Genomic DNA, 14,071 nt, shown 5'->3' on the forward strand with positions numbered 1-14,071 from the left:
ACAGATAGATAGTTGGAATTGAGCTCTATTGTAATACCAGCAGAGAGAACACACACAGGTGGGTATGAGGAGTCGAGGATGGGGGAGGATGGTCATGGGCAAGCAGAGTCGAAAACAGAAAGTCAGTCTGGGGATAATCGCTGGAAAGTCAAGCATGACGCTGAGAACAATCTGGCAAGGAGCGAGTGAACCGGGGATGTATATATAATGGTCTGATTGGGGATCGACTGCAGCTGGGGGCAACAGGTGAAGACAGTGAAGCTGATTAGGAGGTGTGGCAGAGTGGAGAGTGAGAAATCGGCATAGTCTTGTTTTAAAGACTAATTGAACACAAGATGTCATGAAAAGCCATTTTTAATACACATACGTGCAAAATAATCACTTATTCAAAGGCAAAACTAACTAAAATATTAGACCAACATCTGTCTTTTTTTAAATCAAAAAGTACAGTATAAATGGTTAAAATAAATATTTGTCTGATTTGTTTAGATTGACTGCTGATAGAAAAGCAGACTAATGCACTTGCTTTGAAGGACGGACAGAGATAAAGCAACATTTCACACCACAGTGGCATTAGACTAATCAAGCTGGTAGCTGCAGACAACACATTTTCTACTTTCTGGTTTCTTTACTTTCCAGTATGTTGATAAAAAATGTTCTGTACAAAGTGCATTAGTTTTACTGCATCTTGGTGAATAGTCCACTGGAATGTCCATGGCATTCATTTTGATGTGGAAATAAGTGATCCACATTCCAGCACTGATTTGTTGTAAAAACAACAACACGCTGTGAAAACAGCGTTTACCCAGAAATGAGAAAAGTATTGATCTGTGAAGTGAGAGCATCTATTTGAACATTATACACAAGGAAGATGGTTTAAAAGAATATATTTTTACATGCTGAAATGATGGCGCTTGAATATGTTGGTGGTTTATATACAGATTAGTTTTAGGCGGAATTGTGACTGAAGTTAAGAGTCAAAGTGAAGTGAACCCACGGGCAGCATCTGAAGGCCAGATATCGAAAATTACTGAACTCTCCTGAATGTCTCATGATATTTCTTGACCATCACACATGTGGTCGTCATCATATGGAGAGTGAACGTAAGCTGCCAGAAAAATAATGTCCATCACTGACTTCAGCTGTGTAACAGATTTAATTTGTGAACAATGTCTCTAATAAACACAGAACAAGCTGCACAGCACAGATCCAAACACCAGGAACACCAGCTGTGCCAGTCTCTCTGTCCCATTGGCTACTAACTGGACTTGCTTGCTGTTAAATCCTGTTTCATAGCGATGTGAGGGCTGTGTCTCCCCCCCGCCGCATAACACCATGGGGGCTTGAAAGGAAGTGGGCCTCCTCTGCGGTCTGTCAGGACTGGACCCATCAGTCGGCCTCTCACCAATGAACAGCAGCGGGTGTTTCTTGTGGTCCAGCTCAGTCTTGAAGAGCTCGTACTCCTTATGTGGCAGCTTGATCCCCAGCACTGTGCACCCGTCTGTGGGGGTCAGGTCCTGCTCCACCCCGACCTTCCAGCCTCCAGCCTGACCACACTTTCCTGGCCTGGTCCCGTTCAGCAGCTTGGCTGTGGGCTCCTCCACGGCTGTGACTCTCACTTTCGTGACCTTGAAGACAAACTCAGTGGCTCCTGAGACCTTGGAGGAGGGGTTTCCCTGAGCGTAGTGGCCCGAGGCTCTCAGGGTGAACGTGGGTTGAGAGCAGGCAGGGTCCGAGAAGTGCCGGTAGATGCCTTCCCATGCGTGCTGGTCAGGGTCAAAGGTGAAGTCTCTGGTGAGGAAGAGGACAGTGGGACGGGTTTCACAGTGCTGGCTGACCCAGCGGCCGGCCAGAGACAGAGAAGCTGCAGAGCTGCGGGGCAACACCGGGGGGCGCTGCTCTGAGGAGCGGTACACCAGCGCACACACGGGGCAGGGGTGGATGTGATGCTGCAGAAAGGGAGGGAAAGGTGAGACAGTGGGTTTTAGGGCCTAATCTAATTTTCATTATCACTCAAGTTGTTATTTGATATTAATATTAGTATTAATCTTTTTGATAAATTGCTTCATCTCATATAAAATGTCAGGATGATAAATCTCAAGCTCAAGGGACTGTCTCTAAATGGCTTATTATGTTCAGGCAAAAATCCTGTATTATTACTACATACACTGTATGTAGTATTATTATTTATTATTTAAAGCTGAAATGATTAGTCAATCAAATGATTAATTGATTGGTTAATCGACTGAAACTTTATCAGCAACAGTTTTGATTATTAATTGTTTATCTTATGCTTGAACAATCATTTGATGGTTTCAGCTTTTCAGATGTTAGGATTTTCTGTGTTAATTTGTCATTATGATAGTAATGAATGAACTGAATTTGGGAGTACACAGTATAAGATGTTGTTAATACCTCTGCTTGTTCTTGTATTCAGTCTTTTAGTCAAATAAATACACAAATAAAAAAACAATACATCATATATGTCTCACCATGGCGTTCTGCAGTGGCTGCTGGTACCCTGTCGGTCTGTATTGAGTTCTCTGAGTCCAGTCAGTGTTGATATCCCCTAAAAACAGCTCCTGGATCTTCCCTCCATTGTTGTGGTGCTGCGTCTCCACCCGAACCAGACCCATCTCCATCATGGAGAAGCCCAGTGCTGCCAGACACCCTCTCCCTGCCCGCGTGTTGTACAGCTCATACAGCTTCCCCGGCGCCACCCGACCTAGGGTCAGACCCACACAGGTCGGTGGCAGCCTGGAGGCCAGCCTCTGCTTGGCCACCAGGCTGTGAACCATGATGCCCACCTTGCTGAGGTGGTGTTCAGCTTCGGTGCCTCCACGGGTGATCCAGGAGGCCTGGCGCAGACGAAGCTTTCCCCTGATCATCAGGGTGTAGGCCGGTCCTCACAGCTGCTGTCGGTGTAGTAGTGCTGCAGGGCCTGGAAGTGACGGCTGGGGTGAAAGGTGTAGGAGCGGGTGAGGAACTCTGGACCAGGCCGAACTTCACATCTGAGCACAGAGGGATAGAAATGGTTAAAAGCAGGTAGTTAGATGTTTGAGTTTTAAACTGTTGCTTGGACAAAACAAGACATCTGTAATGTCAGCCTGTGCTGTGGGAAATGATTGTGGGTATTTTGTGTTATTTTCAGACATCTTATGGAGAAAATGTTTAATTGATTAATTGAGAAAATAACTGGCCAGTCATCACCATCGATAATGAAAATAATCAGTAGTTGCAGTCCAACTCAGCACAGCCCTCCGAAGCAAAAAAAACACTCTTTGGCTACCATGTTGGAAACCCATATTACCTGTGCCAACAAAACGCTTCTCCTTGCCAGTTATCAAAGCACCTTCATATCAAGCCAGCATCACCAAGCACATGTTAGCCAGGGACTGAGCTTTGCTTGGCCACCAAGACATACTTTTGACGTGCCTAAGCAAACAATCTATGACAGCTGCTCAGGTTTAATCCAAATCTTTTAATAGTGTTTGTAACTGAAACCAAATCCTTTCAGTGTTTTGGCCTGATAATTAAGAGTTATGATATTGCAACACCAGCATCATGCTGCACTTTTTATTTATTTATTTTTTATCATGTCAAAACATATGGCTCCTAGTCTCAAGTCAAGTCAAGTCCTTAAGGGAGTCAATTCCAAGTGTTGTGTCGTCTTCATTTGTGTGACTTAAGTCTGACTCAAGTCAAAGTCTAAAGCTCTGGCCACATCTGCCTCAATTAAAATGCTGGAAAATAATGACTTTGATAAAAAGTGATATTAATCTACTTGAAGTTTAATAGTTAAAAAAGACACTATATATGAATAGATGAGGTAAAAGTAATTGTGATATTATAGCAGTGTACAGACAGGTGACATATTTAAAGAAAAAAATAAAATAAAGTGCCTCATGCTCCTTGGCATCGATCTTCCAAATCTGTGGAACTGGAGGAATGAACGTTACTCTTCCAAAATATTTTCCCCATATTTGATGATGGCGGAGGAGAGCGCTGTCCAACATATTTGTCCAAATTCACAGATTTAGGTTGACATCTGGTATTTGTGAAGGTCATAGCATGTGATTCACATAATTTTCATGCTACAAGCCATTTAGTGACCCCTTAATGCTTTCTATGGAAGCATCTGCACTAATCTAATCAGTTTCATATTTGACTTATTCACCTGTCTGCTTCTTAAAGTGATCTAAAAATGCATGAATTGAAACTGGATAATCTTGTATAGGCGCATTGTTGGTACAACAACTCCATGAAACCTCACCTTGTTGACACCCATGTGCCATCCAGTCTTGGGGGGATATCTGCTGTGATTCTCACTCTGTCCTGTAGGTGGCGGTACTGACAGTGAGGAGCCCACTGCAGGCTCTCACTGAGGTTGGAGGAGGAAGTGAAGGAGGCTGTGGGCACCTCCCAAAGTTTGCTCCCTGCCCCCGCCACAAACACAGCTACAGAGGAAAAGAAAGTCAAAAACAGTGAGTAAATAATCACAGGCTTCATTTAGATTTCCAGGCTGATTAAGGGTGGACGTGGGAAACAGGAAAACCCAAAAATATGCAGTTCAGAGATGATTATCAGCTTCCTTCATCAGAAAATGAAAGGAACAAGTAAAAAGCCATAGGGGAACATTCACATCTTCTGTCTGTTACATCTAAACACAATTCTGGTTGACTGCAGGCTGTAATTTTAGTAAATTTTCCATGTAATGAGCGTTGAGTCTGTGCTATAGGAAACATACATTGCAGTGAATCAGGACGTTGGCCATAGTGCAGACAGTTTTGGCTTGTCACTTCAATCGGCCTGCAGCTGCAACACACACACTTTGTTTTGGGGTTTTCCTTGGAAGCAGGAGGTGTGTGTTTGTGTGAGTGTGTGTGTGTGTAGGTGAGTGTGTGTAGGTGAGTGTACACTCTTTGTACAGTAAATATGCATTTCTGCCATTGAGAGGAATCAGTGGGTCACAGTAGGTCACTGACAGCAGCAGCCGACCAAGCCAAAACACATCTGTTGAAAATTTGACTCAAAAAACACTTATGATGATGAATGTTCTCGCTTGAGTATAACGTTGATCGATCTGGCGTGTGCACATCTGCAGTCTGTCTGCCCGTCATTGGTCATAACCGGCTGCACTTTTTGCTCAATCCACAGAGATGTGTGCGTTGGCAACATGGCGAGGCCGAGCGCTCCGATCTGGTTCCAGACCAGACGAGGGCAAGAAGATTTTCTGATTGGATTCATGGTTGCAAAATGAGGAAACCCACTGGGGTCTGTGTGAGCAAATTTGTGTGTGCATTTTTGTGTGTGTGTGTGTGTGTGTGTGTGTGTGAAAATTATTGCTTCAGTTTCATCCTCCCAAAACAAATGTCAAAAAGCAAAGGGGGATGAGTTTTTACAGATGCCTCCATCTCCTGTTTTCTCTCTGACTTTTTCTCTTGTTTTCATCTTGTACTTTTTTACGCTTTCCTTCCTTCATTTAAACTTTGGTTTTTGTATGGATTATACACATCAAATATAATGTGTTTAATAGTGAGCTTTAGAGGTGCTTGTAGACAAAAAAGCCAGGCTGGCTGTTTCCACCTGTTTGCAGTCTTTATGCTAAAATAATCCAGCCAGCTTCTGAATTTGGGCTTCTCATCTGTTTCTCCGCCATAAGAGTATTTCCTCAAATGTCAAACTTTTGCTTTAAATCAGCCAGAGCTGCAACAATTTGTGTATAATGGATTAATTATTTCATTTTTCAGGCAAAAATGACAAATGTTGTCTGGTTCCAGCTGTTTTTCTTTGGTTTTGGACTGCTGGTTGGACAAAACAAGCAGATTGAATTCATCACCTTGGTCACTGAGAAATTGTAAATACTGTGTATTCACCATTTTTAATGAACTAATCATGAAAAAAACAAACAGTAGATTAATCAATAATGAAATTACTCATTAGTTGCAGCCGTAAAGTCCGGGTTTCCAGCTTGCTTTTCCCCCTGTTTCCTTCTCTCTTATTCCCTCATGCTCTCTCTTATCCCTGCAGCTCTTGCATTCCTTCTCTCACTTTCTAAACTTTCCCGGGACAGACAGCTTTATGGGTGTAATCTCACTCCACTTCTCTCTCTCTTTGACTTTAGATGCACATGGGGAGCACATCACCTGTCGAGCCTGCAGTTGAGCAGCGAGTGAGCTGTGGATCAGTTTGTTCACTTCTGACTGAGCAGATGGCGCAGAGGGAAAATGAGGACTCCTGAATGGAAAGTGTGTGACACGGACTTGCCGCTGGATTTTTCTGTGAAAGGCTCCAAAATGGTGGCTGACTGATCAGCGTTTATTAACCTTGTTAGTGTCAGATGGAGGATATTTTTTGTTCCCCTCACTCTTGGAATGCGTCCCATATGCTGACCACAACCACAGACATGTGTGCAGCTCAGTCATTTCCAAGCATCCTTCCACCTGATACACACACACATGGACACACACGCACAAGCACATATGTACAGTTTGGATTGTTTGAACTATACAGTCACAGACCAGATTTAAGCTCAAGGCACATCTCTCCTCCTTGTTGATATGATTAATACCTCTTTTTCCTGTCACTGGCACTGAAACATGTTTGCAATTTTCCCCACGCAGTGATGTGTTTGTTTATGCTCCATGTCACTGCAGCTGGCGAGGGAACCCGGTCACTCGGACCCAGCTGCGCTCCCACAGGAAAACTCGGAGCAGAAATACTAATCAGGATTAATTAATTTCCACTGCTCCTTACAAGTCATTCAGTCGGCCTGTTTTGTGTTATCCCGCCTTTGTAGCTGCATGCAACATGTTGCCTAAGTGGTTACAATGAATGAACAGAGGGGCTTGAGTCACAGTATGTGATGTGGAGTCATTTGGGCTGCTATATTTGAGTTTCTGTTTTTGCCAGAGCATTTCTATAGAGTGATTCTTGAGGTCACTTGTCATTCAGCCCCTCTCCCTCTCTTGGATCTCATTCCAGTTGGGCATATGGTTGCATTTACTAAAAGAGTTCTCATAAAAGCAGAGCTTAGTAAAACAAAATTGCTCATCGTGGGGTTTTAACTATTCCTCTACAAAAGAGCCTATTCCAACCACAAGTGAGGCGATGTTGTAATACATATGATAATATCCAACCCCCATCTCAATTTGGAGGAGTTGGGGGACTATTTTAGTTGATTCACTTCCTACATAGGCAGTCAAATATCATTAGTTTTACCCTGAAATGGTTCCCACTGATTTATTTTTCCACTATGGCCCCTAAAACATCCCCCCGATGCAGTCTGCACCTCCCTGTCACTGTGTAGTGCGCAGTGCATCTAAAATAGATTTTATGTTTTGTTTTTGCGAATGAAACTCAACCCTGATATGAATAGTTGCATTTAACTTTACGATGCATTGTACAGTATATACAGTGTGTGTAGAATTCAGGTTTGCCTAGAAAATACAACAAAACAAAATGCATTTTATTATAAATCTGAAGGTGACAAATATGAAAGCTCACTGACATCAACTGTCACACTGTCTCATAACTAAAATATAAAACAAGGTGCAACACTGAAACATCTGCTCTAAGTAGATATCTAATAATTACCTGCAATCGATTAATTTATTAATCAAGTCTGAAAATTGATTGCCATTTTATTTTGATAATCAATTAACTGTTTAAATAATTTTCAAGCACCATTTGTCAAACACCTGATGGTCCCAGCTTCTGAAATATCAGTTACATTCCAGTAAATTCATCATATTTCAAACAAAACAAGACAATTAATGACATAGTTTTGGGCTGTAAGAAATTGTGATGGGAACTTTCCCCTTTTTTGATGTTTTATTGACCAAACAATTGATTTAAACAACTGATTTATTGAGAAATCATTGCAGTTGAGAAATAGTTGACAGATTAATTGAGAATAAAAACAGTTCCTGGTTTTGGCCCTAAATCAAAGATCCTTTTACTCAGGTTTTAAATGTTACTAATCTCTAGCACCCGAAAAAGGTCAAGGGTCAACACCTAGTATGTGAATAGTTTGCTAAAGCATCAGAACCAGTAAATCTTTACAGGCTATTTCCCCATTTACTAGAATGGGACACAAACAAATGGATGTGCATGTGTCACTTGGATTGCCTTAACGACACACAGAGAGTTTACAATCAACTGTGATGGCCCCCCCTCCCCATTTGTCCACATTCTACAATTCTGCCACAAGGGGTCAGTGCAGCAGCCTGTGACCTGCGTGTGGTCTGGACGGTCGGTCTGTCATCACCACCAACTCTGCCGCAGCCACTGGCCTTCACTTCATCCGACTGATGACCGGCCAAAGTAATCTACCTGCCTTTGAGTTCCCATATTCATCCTGTTTCCACTGACACAAACGCACACACGCACGTTCACAAAAACACACTGCACACATTGATTTACAGTAGACTGCAGAAGGGATACCATTTATGAAGGACCTCCAGGCTGCACTCTGTTTGTTTGTTTGCATTTGTGATTACGGTTTGGCAGCCGTCGGTCTCCTCTCTCATGTCTCATCCACAGTGCCAAAGTCAAAATAGAGTTTTATGTACTTCTTTATTTGGAGCTATCCTGTAAAAACAAGAACAAGATCCGGGCACTTTTGATTCAGGGCTTGTGGAGGGAATCAAGCGCTTGACGTTTAAGTCAACCCAATGCCTCATTCATTAGAGAGAGACACCTTTGTCTGCTTCGTAGCTACTTCTATTGAGGCTTTTAATGGAGAATAACTAAACCTGCCAAAGTGGAGGCAGTGGAGGTGAAAGAAAATCTATTTTGTCCCAGGGAAAATGTTGTTGGTGCACTGAGTTGATGGCAAAGCCCTCCATGTTCCGGTATTTTAACTACTTCCTCATGTGTTTCCTACTTTTTTACTGCATCCTCATCCCATTTCTTTCAGTGTGGCTACCCCCTGTGTACTGTAAAGCCAGTGCTGCGGGACAAAACCCTCCAAACTGTCCCCGAATTCGCCCGTGCCCTCCTGGCCCACCTCCCCCTCCCCTCATGAAAAAGCCATGATGTTTACGGCTCATTTCTCCTGGATGGATTTCAGATTCCTCCCCTTCTTTTTTTTCTGTCTTTGTTTTTTTTTCTCTCTCTCTCACTCTCTCTCTCTGTCTGTGAGTGGTTGATGAGGTGAATGAAGTTGGTCAGGGGGGTGGGGGTGGGAGGGTGAGGCGTCTTCATGTGCTGCAATGACAAGTGAAGTGCACAAGTGTGTTTTTGTGTGTGCGAGCAGAAATATTAAATGCTACAGTAGCTCAGAGGTTTCACATATTTAGGTGACTGCTGGACATTATTCACAGTTCACAGCTGCTTTTTCAGTCTCTCCGAGTCGCTGAGCTGTCCTCCAGATCTCGGATAGGTGTTATATCAGTGATTCCCAACTTTCTTTTGGCTTGTGTGACCTTACAATGAAAGAGTGTCTCTTTGCTACCCCTCATCACAAGTTGCATAGTTGTATGAATTATGGGCAGTGAGTGACAAAGAGTATTTTTCCCCTCTAAACATCTCATATTGTTTCATTTCAATAGCTGCTACAGGCCAAAAGAAGCAGAACTAATCAACATTTTGAAAGAAAACACCAAAGTTTAGAGAAAAGTCAAGATAAAAAAAAAAAAAAACATATTTATGGGGCAAAGGTTAGCTTTTTCTTTTTTCTGTCATATTCATCATCTGACAATCCCTCATTTATCTTATGACTCCATTTAATGTGAATAATTGTCACAGGCCGAGGCTAAACAATTCAATTCAACAATTCAACATTTAGCAAGAAAAAAGAGCAAAGTTTAGCAAAAAGTCCAAATAATAAATTGAAAATTGTTTTTTTTTTCCGTATCCAGTCTTTATGTCACTACCACTCAACTTCATCTTTTAACCCTGAAGACGGGTCCCTAGCCCAAAGTTCAGAACCATAGTTATAAGATATCTTGATTGGTTTTCTAATGGGGGAAGCTCCCACCACCCACATATTGATGGATTTCTTCTATCATCAATTTTGGAGAATTATCCATCATCCCTCATGATATATGACCAGCTCCATATCCTGTGTAATTGTCTGATTTTTTTTTCTACTCAGAGAAGGTCAGCATGCAGAAACACAGGATATAAATATCTCACTGCTGACCACAGCAAGAAACAACTTCTTACAGTGGAAACAGCCACACTGCACTGTGCTACTATTGCATGTTATTCTTAGTCTTTTTTTTGTTTTATTAAGATAAAGTTAACCACAATGGGACTATTCAAATTATTTCCCTCTTCTTCAGGCCTGTTTTATTGTCATGCAGTAGCTACGTATATATTGAAAAAACACCTATTATGAATCAGAGTTGAAAATGTTACACAGGGTTAGGGTTAGGGTTAGGGCTAACCCTAACATATAGAAAACAAGATGATATGATTTAACGAGAAGCCAGTCTGATGTTTGAACCATGTAGTGTCCATTAACACAGTGAATGACCACGTGCAGCTCATCGTCAACTGAGGGTTTACCAACCAAATGTTTTGGTTGAAACTAACCCCCTCATCACAACCTCCAGCCCTGCCCCGAGCTAACACGTCTCACTGCAGAAGGAATTAGCTAATAACCCTCAAACAAACTTTCAGTAAAGCCCCCTTTACATTTGATGATTAAAAGAAGAATAATCAGCATCTGTTTTGATAATTGATTCATCGTTTCAGTCATTTCGAAATTTTCGGATATTTTTTCATAGACTAAGGGATTCATTGAAAAAAATAAGCGGAAGATTAAACAGGGAAGAAAAATAACTGTTAGTTATGCCTCGCTGCTGCTGTAGCCTGCCTCTTTCTCTTCTCCTTCTCTCCACCCTTGTCGCCAAAGTCAGGCGAAGGTCAGGTTGATTTAGAGGTTTTTCAAAGAACATGAGGTCTGTTGTGTTTTTCTAACCCTCAGTCCCCCTTCCCCTTTTCGAGCTTAAACCCCAGTGTTTCATAGCGGTCTCCCGGACGAGGAGTATCCCTCCATCCTCGGGGCAATGCATGGTAGACTACTGTTGTCTTTTCATCACAGTGTAAGCTGGTTAATCTAGCGGCCTCATTTATTTAGACAAGGGATCTACAGGGGTTTGCCCAGTGGACGCTGCTGCCAGTTCCACTGTGGTTAGCGAACTCTGGCTCCTGCTCACAAGGCAACAACAGCACAGATGGTCCCGCTGCATTTCACACCCTCACCATGAAGAGAAGGGCTGCCACATCGAGCCAACACATCCAGCTATCCCACCATTTTCTCATCTTTGTTATTTGCTGCGTTACTAGTTCATATAACGTTCAAAGAAAACAATTTCCGCTGTTATTAAAACTTGAACGTTGGCCTTCATCTTTGATTTTTGAGCTATCAGACACGAGAGAGGATCCCTCATTATAATAGCACCTGACATGCATTGTGGTGTCTCTTCTCTGTGGACGGCTGTGGCAGTCAAGCTGTAGATAGCGGAAGAGGGGAAGTTGATGGTCCATTGATGCTTTGGAGCTGAGATTACATCAATTTCACCTTAATCCAAAAGCTTGGTTTGGAGACGTTTTTGGAGATCCGGTTGGCATCGGTTTCACATAGTTTCAAGTTTAAACGGGACTGTTATTGGCCAAAACAGGAATATTGCATCCAAGGTTTAATTTAAATGAATAGGATCTAAGGTTGGATTACAAATTATTCCCATCCGGTTCAGTTCAGTTCAGTTTAGATCTTTATTGACACACATGAGGAAATTCTTCTGTCCAAGGATACACCAGACCTTATCCAAATATTTACTATAAAGTCTCGTCCATACAGAAAAATTGGTCACTTTTATCTTGAACATAGGAGACAGCAATTTAAAGGTAGGTTCAGGAAAGAGCTTTTCAAAGGTCCACCTCAATATGGAGTCAGTATTGTGGAGCCATCTCATAGTCAGTGTGATTTAACAGAGATGAGATGAGAAGCTTTCTTTTTTTTTGCAGAGCAATGACGTTACACCTGTCAAAATCCATCTGAACACAGATTTTGTGGTCCAAACAATTCCACTTTGATATCAATGACCCCTTAAATTAATTTCAAATCAGTTTTCAGCTCTGTTTGAACTGTCTGTTTGGGGCCAATGACTCAACCTCTCCTGTCTCCTCTACTACACTTCAGCGGTGAAAGAGTTCACAGATACCAGTCTGCCACTGAAGCAGCTACAGCAAGGATAGAGGGAGGGGAGGAGGTTGGCATTGAGTTGCCGGAGGATGATTATAACCGGGCAGATGCCTCCTCCTGTCTGTCTCCTGCCGCCCATCACCCTAACCAGCCCTGATGGCCAAAACGCTGGACTTCCGCGATCGGGGCCGTGGCGGCTGGACAATCAGCTCTGCACAGCAGCCTGAGGTAGGGTCAGTAATGGCTGTCTCCTGTTATTCTAACCATTAACATAATGGCAACATTAGTTCCAGGGCCACGCTTCCCTGCTCCTAGGGAACCATTGTTTAATGGCACCAGCCAGAGCAGAGCTGCTTTTTAAGACTCCTCCACCGGCCACAGACGCTTTGAAGACACTCAGAGGAGCAGAGGCGGAAAACAGACTGGCTATTCATAATGTCAGCACAGGTTGTGTTTTTTATTTTTCAAAGTGCTGATCCACATGTTAAACTTTGGAAATTGTTTGAATTGTGACAAATTACATAATAACTTCCTTGTAATTATGACTTTGTCTGTTATAATCTCTTCCTTTTTTGTGTCTGTGTCCTGCCATGTGTTCTTTAAGCTAAATCCCCAAGTGTTCAGCTGATTTCTCACATGAGAGAGCATTTATCTCATTGTTTTCATACTGGAAAAGCTTTGGAGCACAGGGGGAAATCTGCTGCAATCTTTTAAGATCAGATTCTAACGCCAAGATTTACACTTCAAATTTTCTTACACTTCAAACAATAACAAAGCAACACCAGTGTCAATTTAAGCTTTTCTTAAGATTATCTTTTAAACAACATCAAAATTTAGATCAAAATCTGGGTAAAAAAATGAGGCTTTAAGTTTAATCAGACAAAATCTCCAACCTGTTCCCTGGACAGAAATCTGTGGATTCATGGGAGGAATTAAACATTAACTAAATATTCACAAAGCCGTTTCGACAGGTGGAATACACACTGCCATCCTGCAGACAGTGGCTGAACTCACCTTGCCACAGCAGCCAGGCTCCCCTCAACAGGTGACAGAAACGTCCGTTTGACATGTTTCCTGCTTCCGCACACTTCATTCACGCGCTCTGCTTTGAAAACAAACTTTGATCCCTGGGAAATCCGAGAAACAGAGAGGCTCCTGTCAACAAGAGACGATCAGGTGGGATATCACCATGACAGGAGTGCATATATAATATGTCCAGTTATCCCTCAGATGAAACTTTGGTCTCCTGTTCAGGCAGCAGGGACTTTTTTTTCTTCTTCTTCTCTTCTTCTCTTTCTACCTCCACCTCTTGGCTTCCATGGTCTGATAAGAAAGTCCTCAGTTGGAACCGCTCGCCTCATGCAACTTCTCCACACTGGTGCTTCCCTTCAGTTGGCGAGAGGGAGAGTAAATGCTCTCTCTCTCTCTCTCTCTCCCTCTCTCTTTCTGTCTCTGCCTTTCTCCACCCCACCCCCCCAATCCCCCCACCTCTCTCTCAATCACACACTGCTGGGTCACTACTGTGCAGCACTGTGGATCTGTTCCACTCGATGCATGTGCAGCATGTGTGTGTGCGTGCATGAGAGCAGAGAGTATTTTGTGTGTGTGTGTGTGTGTGTTCAGTCCTGTCTGGCTCTTATAGTTGTGAGCTGAGAGGAGGGAGTAGAGAGAGAGAGAGAGAGAGAGCAAGATGGAGGGAGGGCAGAGATGGAGAAAGTTTTAGAGTGTGTGTCTGTGTTTTTTTGGGCATGTGTGTGGAGGAGGGGGTTTGAGCCTCAAACTTCCTAAAGTGAAGGCTCTGGGGAGCTTTTAGAGCAAGGTGCAAAAGGGCAGCGGTGGATAGGAGTTAACACTGCAGCCACTAAATAAAACTTTTCCTGACTGACCGTACCCTCGCATGTTGACAGGTTTGTT

General features: G+C 42.8%; 1 protein-coding gene across 1 annotated transcript; it reads right to left on the reverse strand.

The window, feature by feature from the left end:
- Window positions 1-338: 338 nt before the first annotated feature.
- apcdd1l (adenomatosis polyposis coli down-regulated 1-like) lies at window positions 339-13,619 on the reverse strand. The gene is given in 5 exon segments (XM_056386741.1): window positions 339-1,949; window positions 2,493-2,905; window positions 2,908-3,011; window positions 4,274-4,457; window positions 13,172-13,619. Coding segments are annotated over 5 exon segments (1,554 nt in total). The 5' UTR covers window positions 13,251-13,619; the 3' UTR covers window positions 339-1,175.
- Window positions 13,620-14,071: the final 452 nt, after the last annotated feature.

Source organism: Seriola aureovittata, chromosome 2 (genome assembly GCF_021018895.1).
Source record: "Seriola aureovittata isolate HTS-2021-v1 ecotype China chromosome 2, ASM2101889v1, whole genome shotgun sequence".
NCBI lineage: Eukaryota > Metazoa > Chordata > Actinopteri > Carangiformes > Carangidae > Seriola > Seriola aureovittata.